This window comes from Brassica napus, chromosome A7 (assembly GCF_020379485.1).
Source record: "Brassica napus cultivar Da-Ae chromosome A7, Da-Ae, whole genome shotgun sequence".
Classification (NCBI taxonomy): Eukaryota; Viridiplantae; Streptophyta; class Magnoliopsida; order Brassicales; family Brassicaceae; genus Brassica; species Brassica napus.
The window spans coordinates 3,891,863-3,914,806 of record NC_063440.1 but is presented as its reverse complement, the minus strand read 5'-3'; the positions used below and the strand labels follow the sequence as shown (position 1 = coordinate 3,914,806).

At 39.0% G+C, this 22,944-nt stretch overlaps 2 protein-coding genes across 6 annotated transcripts; both read left to right on the top strand.

Moving 5' to 3' along the window:
- The first annotated feature begins 1,197 nt into the window (after positions 1–1,197).
- Positions 1,198–9,375, top strand: LOC106370353 (polyadenylate-binding protein 2-like). The gene is made up of 8 exons (XM_013810376.3): positions 1,198–5,961; positions 6,583–6,701; positions 6,904–7,560; positions 7,649–7,726; positions 7,814–7,903; positions 8,329–8,466; positions 8,548–8,913; positions 9,000–9,375. Exons 1-8 carry the CDS (start codon positions 5,739–5,741, stop codon positions 9,276–9,278), a joined length of 1,950 nt encoding a protein of 649 aa, XP_013665830.2. The 5' UTR covers positions 1,198–5,738; the 3' UTR covers positions 9,279–9,375.
- Positions 9,376–18,927: 9,552 nt separating this feature from the next.
- LOC106371540 (E3 ubiquitin-protein ligase MBR1) lies at positions 18,928–22,679 on the top strand. 5 transcript variants are annotated; one of them, XM_013811627.3, is made up of 8 exons: positions 18,928–19,170; positions 19,246–19,312; positions 19,392–19,448; positions 19,532–20,975; positions 21,294–21,344; positions 21,630–21,728; positions 21,805–21,948; positions 22,270–22,679. In XM_013811627.3, the coding sequence occupies exons 4-8, from the start codon at positions 19,599–19,601 to the stop codon at positions 22,399–22,401; spliced, it is 1,803 nt and encodes a 600-aa protein (XP_013667081.1). In that variant the 5' UTR covers positions 18,928–19,170; positions 19,246–19,312; positions 19,392–19,448; positions 19,532–19,598; the 3' UTR covers positions 22,402–22,679. The 5 variants fall into 5 exon arrangements, with proteins under 5 accessions (XP_013667081.1, XP_013667078.1, XP_013667080.1 ...); XM_013811624.3 differs by having other exon boundaries at positions 19,246–19,318; XM_013811626.3 differs by having other exon boundaries at positions 18,970–19,170; positions 19,255–19,318.
- Positions 22,680–22,944: the final 265 nt, after the last annotated feature.

Here is a 22,944-nt window from a genome sequence, read left to right as displayed (position 1 = left end):
ACCCAGGTGGATAGAGAACATATCAAACCCGTGCGCTAAATCTTGTTTAAAGGTGGTATCGATCGGTACTTCAAAAGTATCGATCGACACACTCCTCAGATTAAAATACGAGAGTAAAAGTCCTTGGTTTAAACATTAGATAATCTTGCGGTGAGATCTGATTGATTATAACTTGAGTTTGAGTTCATAGTTGTCTTTAATAATTCCTTGATAGTTGAAATAGTTTACATTTCCTAAAGAATCTAAGAGTTTCCAAAATTTAGCCTTTCACCATTGTGATAACTTACAATACAATTGCTATTTCTTATTTCTTGCATTTCAATATTACTATCTAGCTTTAATTCAATAACTAATAAATCTATTGAGTAATCATAGAGTTTTCGTGGATTCGATCATAAAATACTACAATTGAACTTGTTGTTTGAAAGAGTAGTTTAATGTTAATTTGAACATATCACTGTACCTGATGCAGTTGTTGCATGATTGATGGCAGAAAAAATTGATGGCAAAGACTTCAAAACCTGGCAGAATAAAATGTTGTTCTTACTCACAACAATGAGGTTGGACAAATTAATCAAGAAAGGCAAGCCCTTGTGCCTCACGAGATTTATGATGTACACACTCTTGGTATTGTGGAGATATGGACGCAATCTGGCTTCCTATGCAACAGATGGATTTTGGGTTTCTCAATTGATCCATTGTACTAAATCTACAGTGATATTCCCATGGCAAAAGATCTACGAAGATCCTTGGACAAGAAGTATAGAGGTGAGGATGAAGGATGCCAAAAGTTTTCAGTTGTACATTTTTTTGACTTCAAAATGGTGGGTTCAAAACCCATCATGGATCAAGTTGAAGCTTTGGAACTTTTGTGCCATGAAATTGTTGTTGAAATAATATCCATCTGCGAGATATTCATGACTCTTTGCTTCGTCGAGAAGCTCTCTCTAACATGGCTGACTTTCAAGAACTACCTGAAACACAAGAAAAAGATGAGTTTTGAAGAAGTCATCATGACGCTTCAGATAGCATCAAAGAACCAAAATGCAGGCAAGCGCATCATTAAATAGCATAATGTCAGCATGGCCGAGTTGAAAGGTAAAGGAAAAAAAATATGAACTCTCCTGTTAAGCTTTCCAAAACGGCTGCACCCTTAAGAGATTATGGAACAAACTTCAAGAAGACACCCGCTGAAGCAACTGTGGAAAAGTTAAAGGAGAAGTGTCACTATCGCACAAAAATGGACACAAGTCTGATGTATGCCGCAACAAGCTCAAAAATTATAAGGCTCTAGTCAGCCTCACTGAGGAAGACCTTTTCACAGTGGTAACTGATGTCAATATGGTTGAAAGCAACCCTAAAGAATGGTGGTACAACACATGGTCCATCTTCATCACTTATCAAAGGAGAAAAATTGAAGAGAAGTTGTTCATGGGGAACACTGAAGTCTCCAAGATTGAAAGCCACAGTAAGGTGATTTTGAAGATGTCATATAGACTTGAAGTCACTGTGAAGAACGTGAAGCACATGCCTAACATGAGGAAGAACCTTGTTTCAGGAACCTTTTTCACTAAGAATGGATTTGCCATGACTATTGAGGCTGACAAACTCGTGATTCAAAAGAATGGGGTTTAATTGGGTAAGGGGTATGTTAACGATTGACTCGTCAAGATGAATATAATGGGAGTCCGTCCGAAAGTTATAACTCCATAAGTTTCAAGAAAGAAGAAACTAGTTACATATTTGGTTGAGTTTTTTAATATATAGCATGAACGATTATGCCATGTTAATTCCAAATCAATAGAAATAGAAAAAATTAGTGAATCTAAATTTAATCTCAAAATAAAAATAATAAGTAGAAAAAATGTAAAATATGTGTACATGCTAAACTCATAAAAACGTCATCACCTCATGTCGAAAGAGCTAATGAACCTTAAAGTTAAATTCTTGAATCTTATGCTTGTATAATTTAAAGTGCCTTAGGAAGATCATGATCCTTATGCTTGTATAATTTAGTCTATTTGAAAACGAGACATATATAATAAGCTTTTCAAAATGATTAATATAGATCACCCATAAATATTCGACACGTAGAGGGAAACTGTCATGCTTGACATGAAGCAAATTTTGGAGAACCTCATACGTGTGTAAGTCTTATGCTTATGAAACATTTGTCTTGTCGATGGATCTTAGCAATATGATTCATTATTTAGTGGATATGGTTGGTTAGACTTGGCTAGAGAAACTCAATTTTTCTTTTTTTTTGAAACATGAGAAACTCAATTCTTGGGTGCTAGAAACTAAACATAGAAGGGAAATTTGGGATCATAACCATAATAGAATGAAAATTAAGGAAATACACATAGCAAGGGAAGGGCTATGATATGTTATATATAATGTTGATTTTAGACAAAAATGCTCTTCTCTGCGCGTGAAAAAAATTAAATGTCGTTGTGTCTTCTTCTATGTATCCGAAAAGGTTTCTCTCACATAAAAACAAAATTTTCCAAACAAGCGAAGCATCAGATCTATTACACTAAAGGATTGTGAACAACAGTTGAAGAAGAAAGAAGGGAATATCAGAGAAGGACGATTGACGAGAGGGGTCAAAGTTGTAAGAAAAGAAAAGTTAGGATTCATGCGGCTAATGAAATTTCCCGGCGGCGCAAGTGCGCAACTGCTTTGATTTTGCAGATCCGATGGAAGGGGTTTATGGCAGCTACATGAATAAGGTAACCTGACATCGAGTTTCAAAAATTTTCCCTTTACTGTCAATTTTTATATGACGCCAAAAATTGAGAGCATTGCATGTATGTCACGGTGGTTTATGTAGGGATTATATATTCAAAGTTCTGGGTTGTGGGGTTGGAGATGGTGATGTATGTCGTAACCGAACAAACTATACTATATGAAAGAGTAAAATAGTATAGTAGTTAGTAATTTTATCTTTTATCTTTGTATAGTATATTATGTCACATATGCTACTGGTGGAAAGTATAAATGATGTTATAAAGAGTTGAGGTAATAATATACTATTTAGTAGATTGTATAGTTTAAAACATTGTGCTAGCTTTCAGTATGCAATTTAAATGAATTAGAAGTGCAATTTATATACTATCCTTAGCCCATAATAATACTGTATTTATGTTTGGTGTGGTACAAGAAGATGTTTTTTAATTACCTAAAGTCTTTCCTGTTGCAATTATAATATGGAGTTTTAGGCTTGCACATACTGGTGTATCAAACTTGGTAGGAAACATCAGCCAAAAACTCATAAACAACTAAATTTTTGATGGATCAAGGTGATAAAATTAGCTATTTCCAATGATCAGCAGAAACAGTTGGTGAATTCCTTGTTCACACACGGGCAATATGCAATTTAAATTATTGTTATGTCTTAACCTATGACTTCTCGTTGAATGCAACTTGCATATTGCTTGTGTCTACTCTGTACACATTGTTTCACATCACTAACTTTGGAACGAAACTAACCTAAGCTCATATTAAGGCTGTTATGTATGTTTAAGTTGCACAACACAGCCGTAACACTAATTTGTATCTCCAAATTGTTTGTGTTATTGTGAAACACACTAAAGTGAACATCATATGTGTTTGTTTTTAGGCTATCATACTATACTATGTTACCTATAGTACAATATATTTCACTTTGTTTCGAAACATTTGCATATTATATTGTTCTCGTGTTTAATATAATCACCAGATGGATAAATCTACTTTCGTTACTTACTACTGCATAACTTCCCGAAATATATAAACAAAGTGCTTACACCATTTCACAATATCAGTCTTCCATCACATATCCTACATGTACTATGCAGAGCCACCAAAAGTCTTGCACTATTACTTGATTTTGATTTTCTAATTGGAGTTGTATCCGTACTATACATCGACACCGTGTCAGACATATGCAGTTCTATCATTTGCTTCTTCTTTCATTGAACTAAACTAATGCATTATGTCACTCAAGTGTATGATTATACTATATGTTGTATAAAATAGTAACATTACACACATAATACATATCCTTCTTCACATGTATATAGTTTCCTATATAGTGGTCTCCAACAGTTTGGTGACTTATTAGTTCACTAATTAGACTATGTGTTTCTTATTCCATTTCAATACACATTCTCTCAAATGACAAAGTTCGTATGTGCTAGCTTTTTCTACAAAGTATGCTATTTTGGGAGGTTAGTTGTTTGGTTATTTTGGACTATTCTGTATGATGTATAATATCGTATGTGTGTCAACATGTTGGAATCTCAGTTCAAAAAAATATGTGCAAAGATAGAGATGTGATAGTCTATGCCATAAGTTTGGTAGAATGGAACTGAGCACATGGTTTTTATCTCCATCGTCATCCAAACGCGTTATTTGTACACTCACGCGCTCTAAGGGAGAGAAAAGGAAAAATTGGGGTCAAATTGTCCCATCCACCACTTGAAACCGTTGCATGGACATATTCTTCATTTTTTCTCCTCTTATGAATATACAGCAAAATCACCCAACATAGAAGCTAAGCTGCACTAATAAATAGAAATATTCATATAGAATAAGATGTATGCTTCAGCACGCACCAGTTCCAAGATTATAGAGCATATTTTCAAGATATGATCTATGAAGATGTCGTAGTTTCTCCATAGAGTAAAATAAACTTGGTAGGCATAGCAAACACTTCAAATTCTTTCAACATCTCTTACATTTCTCAGATAACCAACTCTAATTTTTTTATAGTATATTACTTTTATAACTGAGCAATTCTTTCAATAGCCTTTTTAAGTTTTTGTTAACAAAATAATCACTAAAAATAACTCATTTCTATTTTAAAATTTTTATTTTTTAAAATTTAAGACTCCATTTTTAAAATTGCATCCCTTAACTTTAAACCATAAACCTAGATTAGTTAACTTTGGATTATAAATGTATAATTACCTTTTAATAAAATATCATTTTCTTATTTTTCTTTTTGAAGACTATTTTTATAAAAATAAACTAAAAAAAATATCATAGGAATTTCTCTTTACTACCAATTTGTTCTAGATCATTTCAAGTTTGAATAATAAACAATTGTTTGATATTTTGTAATTTAAATAGAAATCAATTTATAATTATTAAATCAAATATAAAGTGAATCTGTAAGATTTAGTAACAGTATATTTCAGTAGAGTCACTGAATAAATAAAGTCAAATATGGTTGAGAAAATTAAAATATAATCCAATAAATATAAATAATGAAGGATTTTCCGATTTTCTTTTGAACCTAATAAATTCATCACTCATCAGTCAATTTGCGAACTGTAAATCCCAATGTCTATATAAGAACCGAACCAACGGTTCAGATTTGAGGCACACACCTCTTTGACATTTCTAGGATTCGATTAAAGTATAAAAAAAATCATAAAAAGGAAACGCAGTGTCTCTCTTTCCTCTTCGCAGTTGTCTTCAGATTCCCCGAATCTCTCACCAAACTATCTTCGATATCGCACGCGCCGCCGCAGGCTTTGCCGCCGGCAACTGCTTTTACCCTTGTCTTCTCCCCTCTTTTATAACTCTTAAGGAAAAAGACCTAAGAAAACTCACCAACCTATCTTCTCCGCTTCAATTTCTCTCTGTTGCTCTCTTTTGATCTTGATTGCTCTGAGGAGGGAAGAGAGAAGAGCAAAGCAAAAAAAAAAAAGAAGAAAAAAGTTCCAAAAACCAAAAAAAGAAGAAGGAAAATGGCTCAGGTTCAACCTCAAGGTCAGAATCCAAACGGTTCGGGAACAGCGGGCGGTACGATGTCGCTTTATGTTGGAGATCTGCATGCAAATGTTACGGACGCGCAGCTCTTCGAGGCGTTTAGCCAGATGGGTCAAGTTGTGACCGTTCGTGTCTGTAGGGATTTAGCTACTCGGAGATCTCTCGGTTATGGATATGTCAATTTCGCCACTCCTCAAGATGGTTAGGCTTCTCTGATTTTGATATTTTTAAAAAATTTAAATTGATACCATCCATATTCTTTGCATTTTAACTTTATTTTGTTTGACGATATAAGCTATTCTGTAGTTCTCACTTGTGTATTACTGTGTTAGGAAGATAGTGTAGATTGAAAAAGGTTTTCTTGTTTAGTGTTTTTATCAAGATTAAGACACTACTATGTTGGGTTTTTTTTTCTTGGGGTATAGTGTGCACTATATTTGTTACCAAGATTGGGTTCAGGAAATTCATATGAATATTTGTTGTCTTTTTTCAGAGTATGTATGGTCTTTTTCAATTGTCTGTTGTTTAGAAAGTGTATTCAGATTGTCTTACTTAAGCAGAAACAGAATAAATAAAGATTGTGCCTCTATCATTGTTGCACATACTCTGAGTGGATATTTCCTACATTTTATAAGGTTCAAGAAAATCAGTTTGTATATTTGTTTCTTGTTTAGAAAGTGCCTTTTGCCTTAAACAGAAATTGCATCAAGTAACAAATGTGCCCTTTTGTGTTGTTGGTTTCTGTGGATGATTCCTAGAGTGTTTTTGCTATGTGTGATTCTGTTCTTTGATGGGACTTTATGTTGACGTTTCTTCTGGCAGCTGCAAGAGCGATTCAGGAAATGAACTACATTCCTCTTAATGGAAAACCTGTCAGGATTATGTACTCTCATCGTGATCCTAGTGTTCGCCGAAGTGGTGCAGGAAACATATTCATCAAGGTATTCTTTTGCCTCTGTTTTTTCAACATTCCACCAATTGCAATCCTCTTCCAACAAAGATTTTGTCCTTTTTGTTCTGTAATCTTTATAGAATTGGGATACTGAACTCTTCCTTTGTCCCTTGGAACAATGACGATTTAGCTGCTTTCCTTTTGACTTGTCTCTTCTTTTCCTGAGCTAAACTTAGTTATATATATGGCAGAATCTTGACAAGTCCATAGACCACAAAGCGTTGCATGATACGTTTTCTGCGTTCGGGAACATTATCTCGTGCAAGGTAGCTGTGGATTCTTCAGGGCAATCGAAAGGCTATGGGTTTGTGCAATATGAAACTAAGGAATCTGCCCAGAAAGCTATGGCTCAATTGAACGGCATGTTACTGAATGATAAGCAAGTGTATGTCGGACCTTTCCTCAGGAGGCAAGAAAGAGACTCTACCGCTAACGTAACAAAATTCACCAATGTGTATGTGAAGAATCTTGCTGAATCAACTACTGATGATGCTTTGAAGAACACGTTTGGTGAGTTTGGAAATATTACAAGTGCGGTGGTGATGAAAGATGGAGATGGGAAGTCAAAGGGCTTTGGTTTTGTTAACTTTGACAATGCCGATGATGCTGCTAAGGCTGTGGGAACTCTGAATGGGAAGACATTTGATGATAAGGAATGGTTTGTTGGTAGGGCCCAAAAGAAGTCTGAAAGGGAAACGGAACTAAAGGTTCGGTATGAGCAGAGTTTGAGGGAAGCTGCAGACAAGTTTCAAAGCTCTAAGTTGTATGTCAAGAATTTAGATGACAGTATCTCTGACGAGAAACTGAAGGAGCTTTTTACACCGTATGGCACTGTTACATCTTGCAAGGTCCAATATTCTTCTTCCCTGCTAATCTTAATTGTACTATGCCCTGTTGGTTGCCTATATAAATTCTCCTTCTCGAAAACAATAACAGGTGATGCGGGATCCGAATGGCATAAGCAGGGGCTCTGGTTTTGTAGCATTATCAACTCCTGAAGAAGCAAGCAAAGCTGTAAGCCAATTGTAATATAATGCGGAGCCCATACACGAGCAAAGATATCTCTTCAGCTCTTACTAACAGTGGTTATTATCTGTACAGATGTCAGAGATGAGTGGTAAAATGATTGAAAACAAACCTCTCTATGTTGCTGTTGCTCAGAGAAAAGAGAACAGAAGGGCCATACTCCAGGTTTGTTCTCTTAAATATATGCCTTGGACAGGCTCTTTCGTTTGGTTTGTTTATTTCCCGATCTTCAGCAATTTGACCCGTCAGTGTTGAGTGGAAATGACATGTCTGATTACAGTTCCCATCACTAACAAAGCGATGCATCTAGATATTCAATGTCCGAGTCACCTGACTCATGATTCTTACTTAAAAAGATATTGGATTTAGTTATCATATTTTTCTTTATCCGCTATGAATAACATTGCTATGTGTGATTAACTTCACGATAGATTTCTTTTCCCTTGTTATGCTTGTATAATAGACAAAGAAATGCACATATATGTCTGCGCTTTTTAACTGTTATGCATCCTATGATCTAAGATTTAGATGACGCCTTTTGGAATTTTATATATTCATGTTAACTGTTACTTGTGCCATGATGCTAACAGGCTCAGTTTTCCCAAATGAGACCGGGTGCAATGCCACCATCTCTTGGGCCTTGTATGCAGATGTATCCCCCTGGTGGTCCAGGTATTGGACAACAAGTGTTTTATGCTCAGACACCTCCTCCTATGATTCCTTCACATGTATTTCTTTTTCCTAATATGTAGGCACTACTTCCTGTTAACTGTTGGATTATTTGTAACAAGTGATTTTGTACATGATAGTCCGCGTTTGGCTACCAGCAACAGATGGTTCCTGGAATGAGACCCGGTGGTGGACCGATGTACAATTTCTTCATGCCAATGGTTCAGCATGGCCAGCAGCGTCCTGGAGGTAGACGCCCTGGTGGGATCCAGCAATCTCATCATCATCAGCAGCAACAAGTTCCCATGATGCTGCAGCACCCGAGGGGTCGCATGTTCCGATATTCGCAAGGCCGTGGAAGTGGTGGTCCCCCTGATGTTCCTGGAATGCTTCCATATGAGATGCCTAGTAATATGCCGCTACGTGACCCTGTGCTTTCTCAACATGTTCCTATTGGAGCTTTGGCTACATCTCTTGCTAATGCGTCTCCAGAACACCAGAGGACGGTGAGAAAGCTTTTTTTTGTTTGTTTTCGCTTTTATCTTATGTGGGGGTTTGGTTGTTAGTTGTTGTGATGTTGTGATGTGTGTAGATGCTGGGTGAGAATCTGTATCCGCTTGTGGAGCAGCTTGAGGCAGAGTCTGCAGCTAAAGTGACTGGGATGCTTTTGGAGATGGATCAAACCGAAGTGCTCCATCTCTTAGAGTCACCTGAAGCTCTCAAGGCTAAAGTAGCCGAGGCTATGGACGTTCTCAGAAGTGTTGCTGCGGGTGGTGCAGGCGAGCAGCTTGCCTCTTTGAACCTCAACGACGACCTTGTCTCTTACGTGTTCTTGTCTTCTTGTTGTATTGGAAAAATACAATTTTCGTAGTGTGGTTTTTGTCTTTTCCATACACATTTGGAGACTTCTTGTTCTGTAGGATTCTTTGACATGGTTTGTTCTTCTCCTTTCCACCCTTCAAACTTGATATGTTTTGCTTAAAAACTTGATTGGATGTCGTTTGTTTTTCTGTAAAACAAATTTTAAAGCCATCGTGTCCAAGAGAATTAAGTAGACTAATCATGGTTGTCAATTGGTTTTAATATCAATCTTATAATGTTGTCATTTTTCTTAATTTTTATTTAATCTCCAAATCGGCTTAAGCTTTCGGAATACAACGGGATTTGAATAAAATCCACTACTTGACTACACTTTTACCAGACACACAGACAGGTTAATTCGCGGCTCCAGACCCAGCTCTAAAAATGAACACACAGCAAACCGATTATCATAACTCCGGACCCGACTTCCTGATAGACTTTAGATATTGTAAAGCTAAAGACTATGAACGATTTATTTGATTATAAATGTAAAGAGTTACAGCTTTGAAATACGATGCTGGTTCACTCTCATAGCGAGATCACCATTCTCGTCAATCTCATAGCGACTGTTAGCTCAAGACTCATAACGTCAGTGAGTTTACTACATACAAAGCATAATCTCTCAAATGCATATACAATAGCTATTTATATCATCTCCATCTGTAACCGCAAAGACTCTCTCTGAAATAGAAGTTTCCCCCTTCCTTGTTATTCACTTCACTTCAGACTCCTCACTCTCTTCCTCACTTGACTCCAACGGTTCTTTACCTCCTCCCCTGCGAATATAAACCTTCTTGAACCTATCAATACTTCCCCCAACGAAATCCAGCTTGCCCTCAAGCTGGTATGATGGAAAACAAGCGTGAAATTCCTGATACAACATCCAAGAATTCTCCAGCGAAGAACGGTTCTTCCACTTCACCAAGAGTTCCAAATCACCCTTCGAATTTTAACGTTTGTCCAAGATATCCTCTGGTTCCCCCACAACATCCGTAACTGTAAGGCACCCGGTGGAAGTTCCGCACACTGAACCTGTTGTCCTACCGCCAACTTCAATTGAGAAACATGAAAAACTGCATGAATCCGAGCCTCAGGAGGAAGCTGAAGCTTGTAAGCGACCCTTCCCACACGTTCAATGATATTGTAAGGACCGTAAAACTTAGCAGCCAACTTTTGACTGAAACGTCTAGCAACTGTCTTCTGTCTGTAAGGCTGCAACTTCAAATAAACCATATCGCCAATAGCAAACTCCACTTCTCGACGAGACTTATCCGCCTGCGCCTTCATCATGTCCTGAGCCCTTAGCAGATTTGCTTTCAAAGCTTCCAGCGCATCATCCCTTTCCCTCAATTCTTTGTCCAATTCAAAATTCGTTGTAGGTCCAGGTTCAAATCGTAACAAAGGTGGAGGATCTCTGCCAAATAGGACTTTGAATGGGGTTGTTTGCAGAGATTTGTGATATGTCGTGTTATACCATAACTGCACCCACGCCAAGTAAGTATGCCATGACCAAGGGTGAGACGAAGAAAAACAGCGTAGATATGTTTCTAAACACCTATTCAAAACCTCAGATTGACCGTCCGTTTGAGGATGAAAAGCGGTGCTATACTTAAATGTAGTTCCCGACAAGCGAAATACCTCAGTCCAAAAGGAACTCAAGAAGATTCTGTCTCTGTCAGATACAATACTCTTCGGAAACCCATGTAGTTTAACTACCTCATTCACAAAGTTCTTAGCAACATCTAGAGACGTAAACGGATGTTTGAAACTGAGAAAGTGAGCAAACTTACTCATGCGATCAATCACCACCAAGATCACGTTGAAGCCATTTGAAGTTGGTAAGCCCTCAATAAAGTCCATGTTAATATCTTCCCATACACTTTCCGGAATCGGCAACGGTTGTAGCAGCCCTACTGGTGACAAGGTTGAGTGTTTGTGAGTCTAGCAAACTGCACAAGAAGCCACGTATTGCTGAATCTGCTTATACATTCCCTTCCAGAAAAACGAACATTGAACTCTTTTGACGGTTTTTAGAACTCCAGAATGACCTCCCATCTTACTGTCATGAGCTTCTTGTAAGATCAAAGGTATAAATCATGAAGACTTTGGAATTACCAAGCGCCTCTTGGACCATAACTTCTCATCAATGACCTGATACTTTTTAGAATTCAACTCTCCCGCCTGCAGCTTCGCAATAATATGTTGGATCCCTGCATCTTCCTTAATCTCATGAAATAGATCCTCCCATTGGAGAGCTGTAGGTACTGTCAGAGCCAAACAGAGAGAAGAGACTGACATCGATCAAGATAATCCATCCGCTGCTTTATTCTCAGGACCTGGCTTGTAAAAGATATCAAAATCGAAGCCAAGTATCTTAGTCAACTACTTCTGCTACTCCAAATTTACTTCCTTCTGCTCCAATAAGAACTTTAAACTTCGTTGATCTGTATGGACATGAAATTTGCGACCGAGTAGATAATGCTTCCATTTCCTAATGGCCATGACTATAGCCATCAATTCTCGTTCATATGCTGGCTTCATTTGTTCCCTTGGCGTTAATGCATGGCTGAAAAACGCGATAGGTCTTTTGTTCTGCATCAACACTACGCCCAAACCAAACCCAGATGCATCCGACTCCACGACAAACAGCTGATCAAAATCCGGTAGAGCTAGAACTGGTGCCTGAACCATTGCAGCTTTTAACTGATCGAACGCCTGTTGTGTTTCCTGAGACCATAGAAACTGTTCTTTCTTCAACAACCACGTAAGTGGTCGAGCTATACTGCCATATGCTTTGACGAATCGTCTGTAATAACCCATTAAACCCAAGAACCCCCGTAGTTGTTTAACTTTTTTTGGGGTTGGCCACGCAGTCATTGCCTCTGTTTTCACTGAATCTGTAGCTACTCCTTCTGAAGATATGATGTGTCCTAAATACTCCACAGAATTCACTCCAAAGGTACACTTCTTCATATTAGCATACAACTTCTGTTCGCGTAATACTTGTAATACCAACCTCAAGTGTTCCTCGTGCTCTTCCTCATTCGCACTGTACACCAAGATATCATCAAAAAATACCAGTACGAACCGGCGAAGGAATTGTTTGAAAACTTGATTCATCAGGACCTGAAATGTAGCTGGCGCGTTAGTCAAGCCAAAAGGCATGACGAGAAATTCATAGTGACCTTCTACTGTTCTAAAAGCTGTCTTTGGAATATCAGCCTCGACCATTCTAATCTGGTGATAACCCGATCGTAGGTCCAACTTAAAGAACACTGAAGCACCATGAAGTTCGTCTAAGAGCTGATCGATAACTGGAATCGGATATTTATCCAGCACCGTGGCTCTATTTAATGCTCGATAATCAACACAGAAATGTAGTGAACCGTCCTTCTTCTTAACCAGTAATACTGGACTCGAGAAAGGGCTGGTACTAGGTTGTATGATTCATGTTGAGAGCATTTCCGTCACCATCTGTTCCATCGCTACCTTACTTGCGTGAGGGTAACGAAATGGTCGAACAGATACTGCCGAAACTCCTTGTTTCAATGTGATGGCATGTTCTTTTCCCCGAAATGGAGGTAAAGTAGTTGGAACAGCAAACACATCTGAATATTCTTGGAGTAGCAGTGTGAATTTTGGTGATGATTCTGGTTTCGAAGATGTAGCACTAGATGTAGCAAGAAGCGCTCCTCTTCCTGTCTTACTACATGTAGAGACTGGCAACAACGACTTGAATGAGAACTTGGTGCAGTGCAGGTCCTTCTCACCACGCAAAGTCACCTTATTCCCATTGTATAAAAACGAAAGGACCTGCTCCCTCCAGTCCATTTTGCAAGTGCCTAACGTTTCAAGCCATTGAATGCCGAATATCACATCCACGTTTCCCAGTTCTAAAGAGATGAAGTCACTTGTGAAGTTGGTCTTGTTGATTTGAAATGCGACTGCTTGGCAAATTCCCAAAGCGTTCACAGTCACACCATTTCCCAACAACACGTCCAAGCTACTGTCTGCATAAACTTTCAATCGTAGCTTGTCCATAACTTCTGGAGAAATGAAGTTGTGAGATGCTCTGCTATCGAGCATGACTACCACCTCCTTATCTTGTATATATCCCCTCATCTTAGTTGTCTTTGGGGAGTTAATGCCCAAATAAGAGTTGAGTGATAATGTACGTAGGACTTGTTGTTGTTGATCGACAAAGAACTCCTCCTCTCTCTGTGAATCAATAACTTCAAGTTCCAAGCCGTTGATCACCGTGAGGACTCTTAATTGTTTATTGGGGCAGATGTCTTTATGAGCTGGCGACCATGGCGCCTTACAACGGAAGCAAATCTTGTCTTTACGCATGCGGTCAAGTTCTACATCAGAGTACTGTAGTTTTGAACGAACTGTACTCTTCTGTGGATTAGTGTTTTCTTTGTTTGCCGTTGTATCCAACTTAAAGGTATCACCACTCTGTTTTGCTGGAAAGTTCGAATGACGAGCTGTAGAAGAGAGTCTTGATACATTCCGATGAGAGTCACTCCCCTGAGCTGAACCAATCACTTTACAAAACGTTGTACTCTGCATCTTCAACACCGCAAGTTTGTGGTCAGTCAAACTCACTGGCTCCTTCATCCGAATCACTTCTTTCATTTCTGACTTCAACCCATTGAAGAACACCTTGACTAAGTTCTTCTCGTCAATTCCCGTGACTTGATTTATCAAAGCTTCAAACTCGTTGACATAGTCCTCAACCTCTCCCTCCTGTTTTAAACAGAACAATCTTGCAGCTGGATCGTTGTCAATTGGACCCCCAAATCTGTCTAGCATCCTCTGAGTAAACTGTTCCCAGTTGACAAAAGGATCACAGATAATCTCTCCATTGAACCATTGTAACACTGGACCTTCCAAGCTCAAAGAAACTAGATGTAGCTTCTCTTCCTCATTGTAGTTACCAAACCTGAAAAATCTTTCCACACGAGAAATCCAATCGAATGGCAATGGACCAGAGAACACAAGCATTTCAATTTTCCTCAACATCTTATCACGATTCGCCAAAGTGCCATGGATTCCCCGATAACCTAACTGTGTGGGAGGTAGTTCCGGCTCATAGATAGTTATCGGTACCTGAGGGCGCTGATTATCTGATGATGATGCAATTTCTTTTCCCGGACGTTGCGGAAACGCAGCTGATTCTTCGAATCGCGTCAAAAGGTCTGTGATGACCGTCATCCTCCTCTCTAGAGCTTCGAATCGCGTCGTCGTCTCCACACCGATCGCGTCGATCTTCTTCTCCACCGAATCGACTTTCGTCGACATTGATTCCACTCGCTCCTTTGTAGATCGATCGTTACGAGCTAGCGTATCGTAGTTGAGCTTCGTCAGCTCCATTTCATCTTGAATTCGTTGAAGATCCATCGATTTCAGTGGCTCTGCGGTCGACGACTTCTCCCGATCACCTCCGTTTCTTGTTTCCACCATCGTTCTTCTGTCGCGTTGCTTCCGATCAGTTTCACCGCACCAGTGATAGACTTTAGATATTGTAAAGCTAAAGACTATGAACGATTCCTTTGATTATCAATATAAAGAGTTACAGCTTTGAAGTACGATACTGGTTCACTCTCATAGCGAGATCACCATTCTCGTCAGTCTCATAGCGACTGTTAGCTCAAGACTCATAACGTCGGTGAGTTTACAACATACAAAGCATAATCTCTCAAATGCATATACAATAGCTATTTATATCATCTCCATCTGTAACCGCAAAGACTCTCTCTGAAATAGAAGTTTCCCCCTTCCTTGTTATTCACTTCACTTCAGACTCCTCACTCTCTTCCTCACTTGACTCCAACGGTTTTTTACCTCCTCCCCTGCGAATATAAACCTTCTTGAACCTATCACTTCCATGTCGCTGGCTAGCTCGGTTAATCGGGGCGGGAGAGCCATGTCTCCGCTTTCTCTCACCATCACATCCTAAACCATCACTGGAGTTCAAGCGGGTCTGAGAAAACAGTTGTTGCAGTGACTAAAGGCTTCAACCTACACAAATAAGAAGAGGAGCAAAACCACCAACAAGATCAAGCCACCAATTGGTGCTGCGATGTGTTTCTCCAAACATTAGGAGTCACCGAAGAAGCACCAGAAACCGGAGACAACCTGACCATCCATCCAATGTCTTCGCCTAATGCCCATGCAAGAGAACCAACGAACAGTTCTTGACTGAGTGGTACAAGATTGAACATAATTGTATTTGGCTGAGAATTTAAATAACTTGTTTGCACCAAACATAAAATATAATTGTATCAGTTTTACCATTTATTTAACGGGTCTATACTATGTTTAGCATCTTCTAAAATTATAAATGTTGTATTAATATGTTCGGTGCATGTTTTTCAAAACGGTGCATCTTTAATGAATAATATTTTCGTTTTTTTTCTTCATTATGAGTTATTTTTATGATACAAACTATTTTGTGATTTTTATGAGAATTTCCCTATTATTAACTAGATTTTAATTATTAAAAAAGATAAAATAATTAGATAATAATAGTTAATATTTTCAAGTTTAAAAAATCTATAAGTCTCTACCATTATTGATGCTCTTATATATATCACACTCTGATATGTTAGAAAGAACAAGTAAAACAAAAATTACACAAACCTTTATATTGAAAAGAAACCGAAACATGATTGTAGCAACAGTCCCACATCGGTACTTTAGAGAGTGATGGTCCAATATATATGTAGTGATAATTTTCCTCAAGTGCACTTTTCCCGATTCATAAAAAATCGTTCTCTTGGAATATCCAAAATTTGTTTCCTCAAGTGCTACACATATTCCTCCATCGAGTTGTTGTACATAACAATATCGTCCAGATTTTCCACCACTAACCGATCCAAGTAGGAATCTAGGATTTGGTTCATGAAAGTACAAAAGTGGCTGGGTATTTTTAAGACCGAATGGTATCACCAACCACATCAACGACCGATATTGTTTATGCATGTTGTTTCCTTCAGTAATCTAAATTTGATATTACCCCTTTCGCAAGTCCGTTTTAGTTTGGACCTTTGTCCTTCCATGTCTATTGAATATATTGACAATCAGAGAAATAAAGTAGTTATTCTTGATTGTCACCTTATTATGTGCCCAATAGTCTATTCACATCCACAAAGTCTCGTCGTTCTTCTTCTAGCACACAACTGGGGTGCAATAAGGTGTCCTGGACGGTCTCAGCTTCCCCTTCGCTAACAGTTCATCAAGTTATTTTTGTAACTCCTCAAATTTGGATGGACCCATCCGACAGGGTGCCATTGTGAGTGGTTTGTATCCCATCTCCAACTCAATATGATGGTCCATGCCCTCCTCGTTGTAATTTTCAGGAAACTTAGCGAAATCACGTCTTTGTTCTTGTCAAGGACCGCCTCGATGGCTGGTGGAATTGATTTAACGTTCTCAGGCTCATTTTCCATCTTCATTATGGCCAGAAATGTGGGTTCTTCCTTCACTCTCTTGGTGAGCATCATGGCTGAAAGTTACTTTGTCCCATTGGACTTTTCTTCTATGCAAAATCATACGTGGTTAGCCCTTCTTGAGAATGCACACCATGCTTAGCACGAGCATGAGTATAGCCGTCACTTGTTTCATGAATTACATACTCAACACTATCTTGAAATATTCCATGGGAATGACTGATAAGTTTACTGGACCATTCCAACTTCCCATCCGCATCTCAATCCCTCGACCTATCACATTGACGGTTTGAGCCTTAGTGTTCACCTTCTCATCCAACCATCTATCCTCGTCCACTTGAATCTGAATCTCGTGGTTTCATCTTCTGCCATGAAGTTAATTCACTAATGTCCACCATCATTCGGGTTGGTTTATCATAAATCCAAACTTCAATGTACATGAGCTCCTTGCTCATTGGTTTCACCACTGGATTGGCCTTAAGGGCGTTAAGGAGTTATATCGAGTATATCTTGATCGTTTCTTTCTTGGTAGTCTCAGTCGCATTATTTTCCATGATTGCGGACAATGTCCTAGTCTTTGGACTATCCTTCACAAGATGCGGCCCTTTTCAGAAAAATCATCCTCTTTGATTCAAACTCCTCCCGAAAACATCCCTTCTTAAAGCTCCTCGAGTGGAATGGCCAGGCTGTATCCCATCTATCTTCCACACCTTTGGCTACAACATTCTCCTTCTTCTTAAAGAACTCAAAATGATCAGTCGCAAAGGTCAGTTAATGACTCGGCCACCACTATTGTTTCATCAACATACTGAACTCCACGTTGCTGCAACTCTTCCTTTTCCAGCATTTGTTGTCCATCTGCATAGTAAAACATGAGCTCCTCGTCCATTATGCTCGGAATCTGAAGCATGTGAGTAGTGAATTCCTTCACATATTCGCGGATCATACCTCAATCTAAAATATTCCTAAACTTCTTACATGATTCATACACAACATTTTCTGGGTAGAACACCGCTTCTACTCCTTAAAATCTTCCCGTCTTAACCGAAAAATTCCCCGTTCAATGTCGGAATGTTTTATATGCCACCACATCATACTTTTGTCCGCCAAGTATGGTGTTTTGGTCTTTAACTTTGCATCCATCCTTGGCATCTCTTACTCCGTTGAACTATAATGGTTGTGGAAAGTCAATCCGAACAAATCTGTTTGCTAAAACGGTATCTATATTCATGCTTCCCCTCTTGCATATCGTGATATCTTCCTCCATCACATAATACTTTGCCTTCCTCCCTTTGATATCATTATACAAGGTCTTCCAATTACCAACTCCTCAAGTCAAACAAACCAAGAGTAGACGTCAATATCATTTTGCTTGACCTCTTCGAGCCAGCTGAACATGCAGCTCTCCAGCTCTGTGATGTAATGCTCGACCGTCAGAGCTTCTCACCTAATTCACCCATGACTTGTTCCAAGACTTCACGGAAAAACACTCCTCTCTCGTCAGCATCCAACATGAGAAAACGTTGTCTCCCTTATGCGTTCCTCATGAACTCAGGACGTCAAGCTAACTTTCTTATCTTTACTTACCTTAACCATACTCTCGGACTAAATCTTCCCTCGTCACATACAAACTTTCGTTTTGATACAACTTGTCACAGACTGATTCCTCTTGAATCAAAATGTGCGGTCTTAACACTTTTTACGCGTTATAATTGCTAAGTCAATCGTTTACCAAAACTTGGAACTTTGCTTAGAGAGAGAGAGAGAGAGAGATAGAGAGAGAATCACAGAAAGAGAGAGACTTTAAAAGAAGTGTTTATCTTATATATCGGTGAATAATTTACAAATGGGAGTTCACCCATTTTATATGTACAATATCATCTTCGACAGACGCTGGTGATAAAACCGATTTTTCCGATTTATTTTTAGTTGAATAATTTTATTTTTAAAAATCTTTAAAAAGTAATAAATATAAATGGATTTGAGTTTTTTTTGGCCCAGTCTATTTACTTGGTTGCTCCATGTCTGTTTTGGGGTCAAAATCTCCTAAAATTTATTTGAAAAAATTTATAATATTAAAAATTAATTATAATTAAAAAATTATAATTTTGGAACTTGTGTGTTTGGGGGTCAAAATCTTTCAACGTTTAATTGCAAATAACAAGGTAATAAATAAAAAGTAAATATTGAAGAAAACAAATGTCACATGAAATCTGAACGTCTCTTATCTTCTCCTTGCCTCATCATCGTCGCTTATGCGTTTAGTCTTCTAAATAATACAATTTATCTTCTTTTCCATTTCATTTCTCCGAGAGAACTTTTGCATTTAAAAAAAAAAACAAAATCGAGAAGGAGACTGAGAATCGTGCAGAGGAGAAAAGACACCCACCCACCAAGTTTTCAATTTCGACAAAGATACGTTTCAGTTTTGATCTTGATTCGTTCCGGGTAACCACCATTTCTTTTTCTTTAATCGGTCTCTTCGTCGTTTAGATCGTTCTTGATTTGATGCATTTGCGACAGGATGTGCAGATCGGGAGATTGGCCCACTGCAAGATTGGATTTTTAATTTGGCATCTGATTCGATTTGGTTGGGGTAATTGGAATCAGTAACTTAATTTGCCAAGATCATGTTTTTATGTATTAAAAATGAAATAACGCTTCTGCAGAAGCTATACTTTTGGGAGCTAAAGCAAAGCAGGCTGCTCCTGGTGATGTTCTTAATGGTAAATTATTGTTGTGCGTATTAAATTAATATCCTTGCCTGCTTCTTCTGTTTTGTGTGACTGACTTGACTCTCTCTCTCTAGGTATCCTCAAAGTCCTTGTAACTTTTGATCGAGTGCGTGCTTGTGTTCTAGGCAGAGAGAGAGAGTTATGAATCCAATGCAAGGCCCGCGGAATAGTGATGTGAATCAAGGAGATACTAATGAACCGGTTTATAACACAGAGATGAATCCATTAGTAGAGAATGAGTTCTCAAACAGTGGTACTACGCCTTCAGGACGACCTGCTCAAAATCATAACTGGTGGAGATTTGGGGAGTCCAGCTCAGCGAATCACCAGCTGCCCCCACAAGATGGATATGGAGGGCCTTCTTTCTTGCGCGGTTCAGGCTCTAACGCTATGAGCATGGACATGGACAGCGATGGTTACGGTGCACAGACTTCCGGGGTCGTTTTCCGTCATAGTAACTATGGGAGTTCATTAGGAAGCTCAGTTCAGGCCGCTGGAGAGAGCAGTAGTGGTCCGGCCTCTTCTTTGGGTCTTTGGGGTTCCTCTTGCAAAAGAAAGGCTCTCGAAGGAGTTCCTACTGCTGAAACTCCTGACTTCGTTTCTCACAACGACAATGCAGCTCATCCTCGTTATGGTGCTTCCAGTAGCTTAACGTTGGCTACCCCCTCACAAACTTCTCCTAATCCTTTTGGCCGGACAGAACCCTTGTTTGGAGGAACTAGACCGGCAGCTTCAACTAATGCTTTTCATTCCGTAAGAAACACTGACACTTCTTCTAGACCTGGCAGAAGGTTAAACCCGAGGCAGCCTCAGGAGTCTGTTGCATTCAGCATTTCACTAGGTGGAACTTCTGTGCGTCCCACTGGCTCTTTGCAACAGAATATAGATCCTCGGTCAACAGCATTCGCTAGTGGCTCAAGCAGTGGTGAGCATCCGTCAAATATAGTCCATCACCCTGCTTTGACGAGGAATATACACCAATTTGCTTGGGATAGAGGAAGCGGCTCTTCGGGTGTTGAAATGCCACAGTGGGAAACACCAAGAAGCAATCCGGAGCAGCCCACCATGTTTGCACCTCCAACTGACATTAGAAACCCCGTGCATGATCAATCCATGTGGAGTTTCACACGTGGGAGTCCTGTAGATTCTCCGTTCGCTTCTCGAGGAGGGCCGAGTTCAGCTATTCATGGGCAGCAGCAGCAGCCATCAAATCCCGCATGGATTCCTCCTCAGAGTGGCCCAATACATGATCCAACGAGAGCATCAGAACTATCTCCTTGGTCTTTATTTCCTAGTATTGAATCTCAATCTGCTAGTCATGGTCCCTTGTTGCCCACAGGTCCTTCTCTTTCCTCAAATGAGGCTGCAATGCCATCTAGCTCTAATAGCCGGAGCCATCGCTCACGGCAAAGAAGGTCAGGGTTGTTATCTGAGAGACAGAATGAGCTTCTCCACTTGCGTCACTTAGGGAGGAGCTTAGCTGCTGACAGTGATGGAAGGAATCACCTTATCTCTGAGGTCTGTCTTCTATATATTACTCAGCTCTTTAATGATTATTCTTAACAGCCTACAATAGCATTTGACCATTTCTTGGGGGGTGATGTTTTCTGGTGTTTTACTTTTGTGATATAATCTGGTTTTGTACTTTTGTGATCTAAGTTAATATATGAGTGCTAGAGCAGTTTGGTGCATTCTGATATGACTTAATGCAAACCATAGTAACGTTATGGGAGATGTTTCTTGTTTTGTAAACCTCCTTTTTGTTTTTGTTTTTTGTACTTCGATAAGAGTTTTAATAGTGAGTTGTACTGTACTCTTTCCTCTTTTTGTTCGCAGATACGTCAGGTGTTGTCCGCCATGAGAAGAGGGGAAAGTTTACGTATTGAGGTATGATTTTGACACAAGTGATTCTCTTGTTTATATCAGTTTATTGGTAGACGTGTTTTCCTGAAGTGTGCGAAGGAGTCCCTGAATACACGTTTTAGCTTTATAACTTTTAAACCATAGTTTCCTGCAAACAAGTGCCTGACATCTTTGTAGCTGCAATGTATCATAGTCTTAAGTGTTATAGGTCTCACATTACGAACATAGTCTTAGCCACTTGTGAGTTCCTTTTATTCCTTTCTGAAGCATTACATGTGTAGCTTACCTTCCTGTTTCTCCATTCGATAGGATTACATGGTGTTGGATCCACTTATCTTCCAGGGTATGACTGAAATGCACGATAGGCATCGGGAAATGCGCCTTGATGTCGACAACATGTCGTACGAGGTGAGTATTCAATTTCCTTTTTGACTGTTTAACCGCAATCTTCCCATTTGCCAATGTTGTCTGGGAATGAATGTAGGAGCTATTGGCACTTGGGGAACGCATAGGAGATGTGAGCACTGGACTAAGCGAAGATGTCATTCTGAAAACAATGAAACAGCACAAATGTACATCTTCTTCTCCTGAGTTGCATCAGTACATGGAGCCTTGCTGTATTTGTCAGGTAAACTAGTTATAAACTAAAGAGTATTCCACTCCTTTCACTACTGTACATTAATCATGCATCTGTATACTCAGCCATTCCTTACGCGACAATTACACTTAGTGAGCATAAAAGATAAGAAAAGTGGTTTTTTATTGTTTCTCTTGCATGTGGAGTGAATTAGGATACTGCAGATAAGATAGATTGGACCAGAGTTTGTTTGTTGTTTGGGAGCCTTCTGAGATTTGGAAAACTTAGTTTCCTCTGTGTCTCTACTTAATGTGTCTCTACTTAAAGTCACGAACTGATGTGGAACTGTTTTTCTTGGTGCTGTTTTGACAGGAAGAATATGCAGAAGGTGATGATCTTGGGACCTTGGAATGTGGCCATGAGTTCCACAAGGACTGTATCAAGCAATGGGTCATGCTCAAGAATCTCTGCCCCATATGTAAGACCGTGGCATTAACAACGTGATGGTACTCTCATCTTAATTGCGCATCCCGGCTCCATTCATCATCCTTTCGATGCCAAAAGAAAAGAAAAAAACAAAAAATTAAAGAACTGTTCTTCTATCTATCCCTATCTCATATCAAATATTTAATTGTTATGCTTGCTCGTTATGTCACACTGTTAAGAGAACATTATGACAAACAAATTCATAACATATCCATGGAGAAAGAATAATTCATTAGAATCCTTTTGTAATTGTTGATAGTTGATTGTTCATTTCTTAATAACATGCCTTTCAATTTCTTACAAAGATTTTGGTTTTCAAATTTTCTCAAAAGTAAAAACAGGAATGCTTAAACTACAGAATCATGTACAATAAAAGAGTTCACATTTCTTGTTCCCAATGAGAATCATTTCCTCATAATAAGATGCTTTAAAGTTCTCACAAATGTTTTGTTTATGACAATTGAGCAGTATAAATGCTTAAACTACAGATATCATGTGTCTTAATGTGTCTCTACTTATGCTCTTGTTCCCAATGAGAATAATCCCCTTTTTTTACTAGAA

What these genes read in the sequence shown, in the direction of transcription:
- LOC106370353 (XM_013810376.3), top strand. Translation starts at nt 5,739, where the DNA reads ATGGCTCAGGTTCAACCTCAAGGTCAGAATCCAAACGGTTCGGGAACA. An exon ending in TTTCGCCACTCCTCAAGATG is followed by an intron (nt 5,962 to 6,582) that starts GTTAGGCTTCTC and finishes TTCTTCTGGCAG; the next exon opens with CTGCAAGAGCGATTCAGGAA. An exon ending in CTGAAGAAGCAAGCAAAGCT is followed by an intron (nt 7,727 to 7,813) that starts GTAAGCCAATTG and finishes TTATCTGTACAG; the next exon opens with ATGTCAGAGATGAGTGGTAA.
- LOC106371540 (XM_013811627.3), top strand. Translation starts at nt 19,599, where the DNA reads ATGAATCCAATGCAAGGCCCGCGGAATAGTGATGTGAATCAAGGAGAT. An exon ending in TCGACAACATGTCGTACGAG is followed by an intron (nt 21,729 to 21,804) that starts GTGAGTATTCAA and finishes GAATGAATGTAG; the next exon opens with GAGCTATTGGCACTTGGGGA. An exon ending in AGCCTTGCTGTATTTGTCAG is followed by an intron (nt 21,949 to 22,269) that starts GTAAACTAGTTA and finishes CTGTTTTGACAG; the next exon opens with GAAGAATATGCAGAAGGTGA.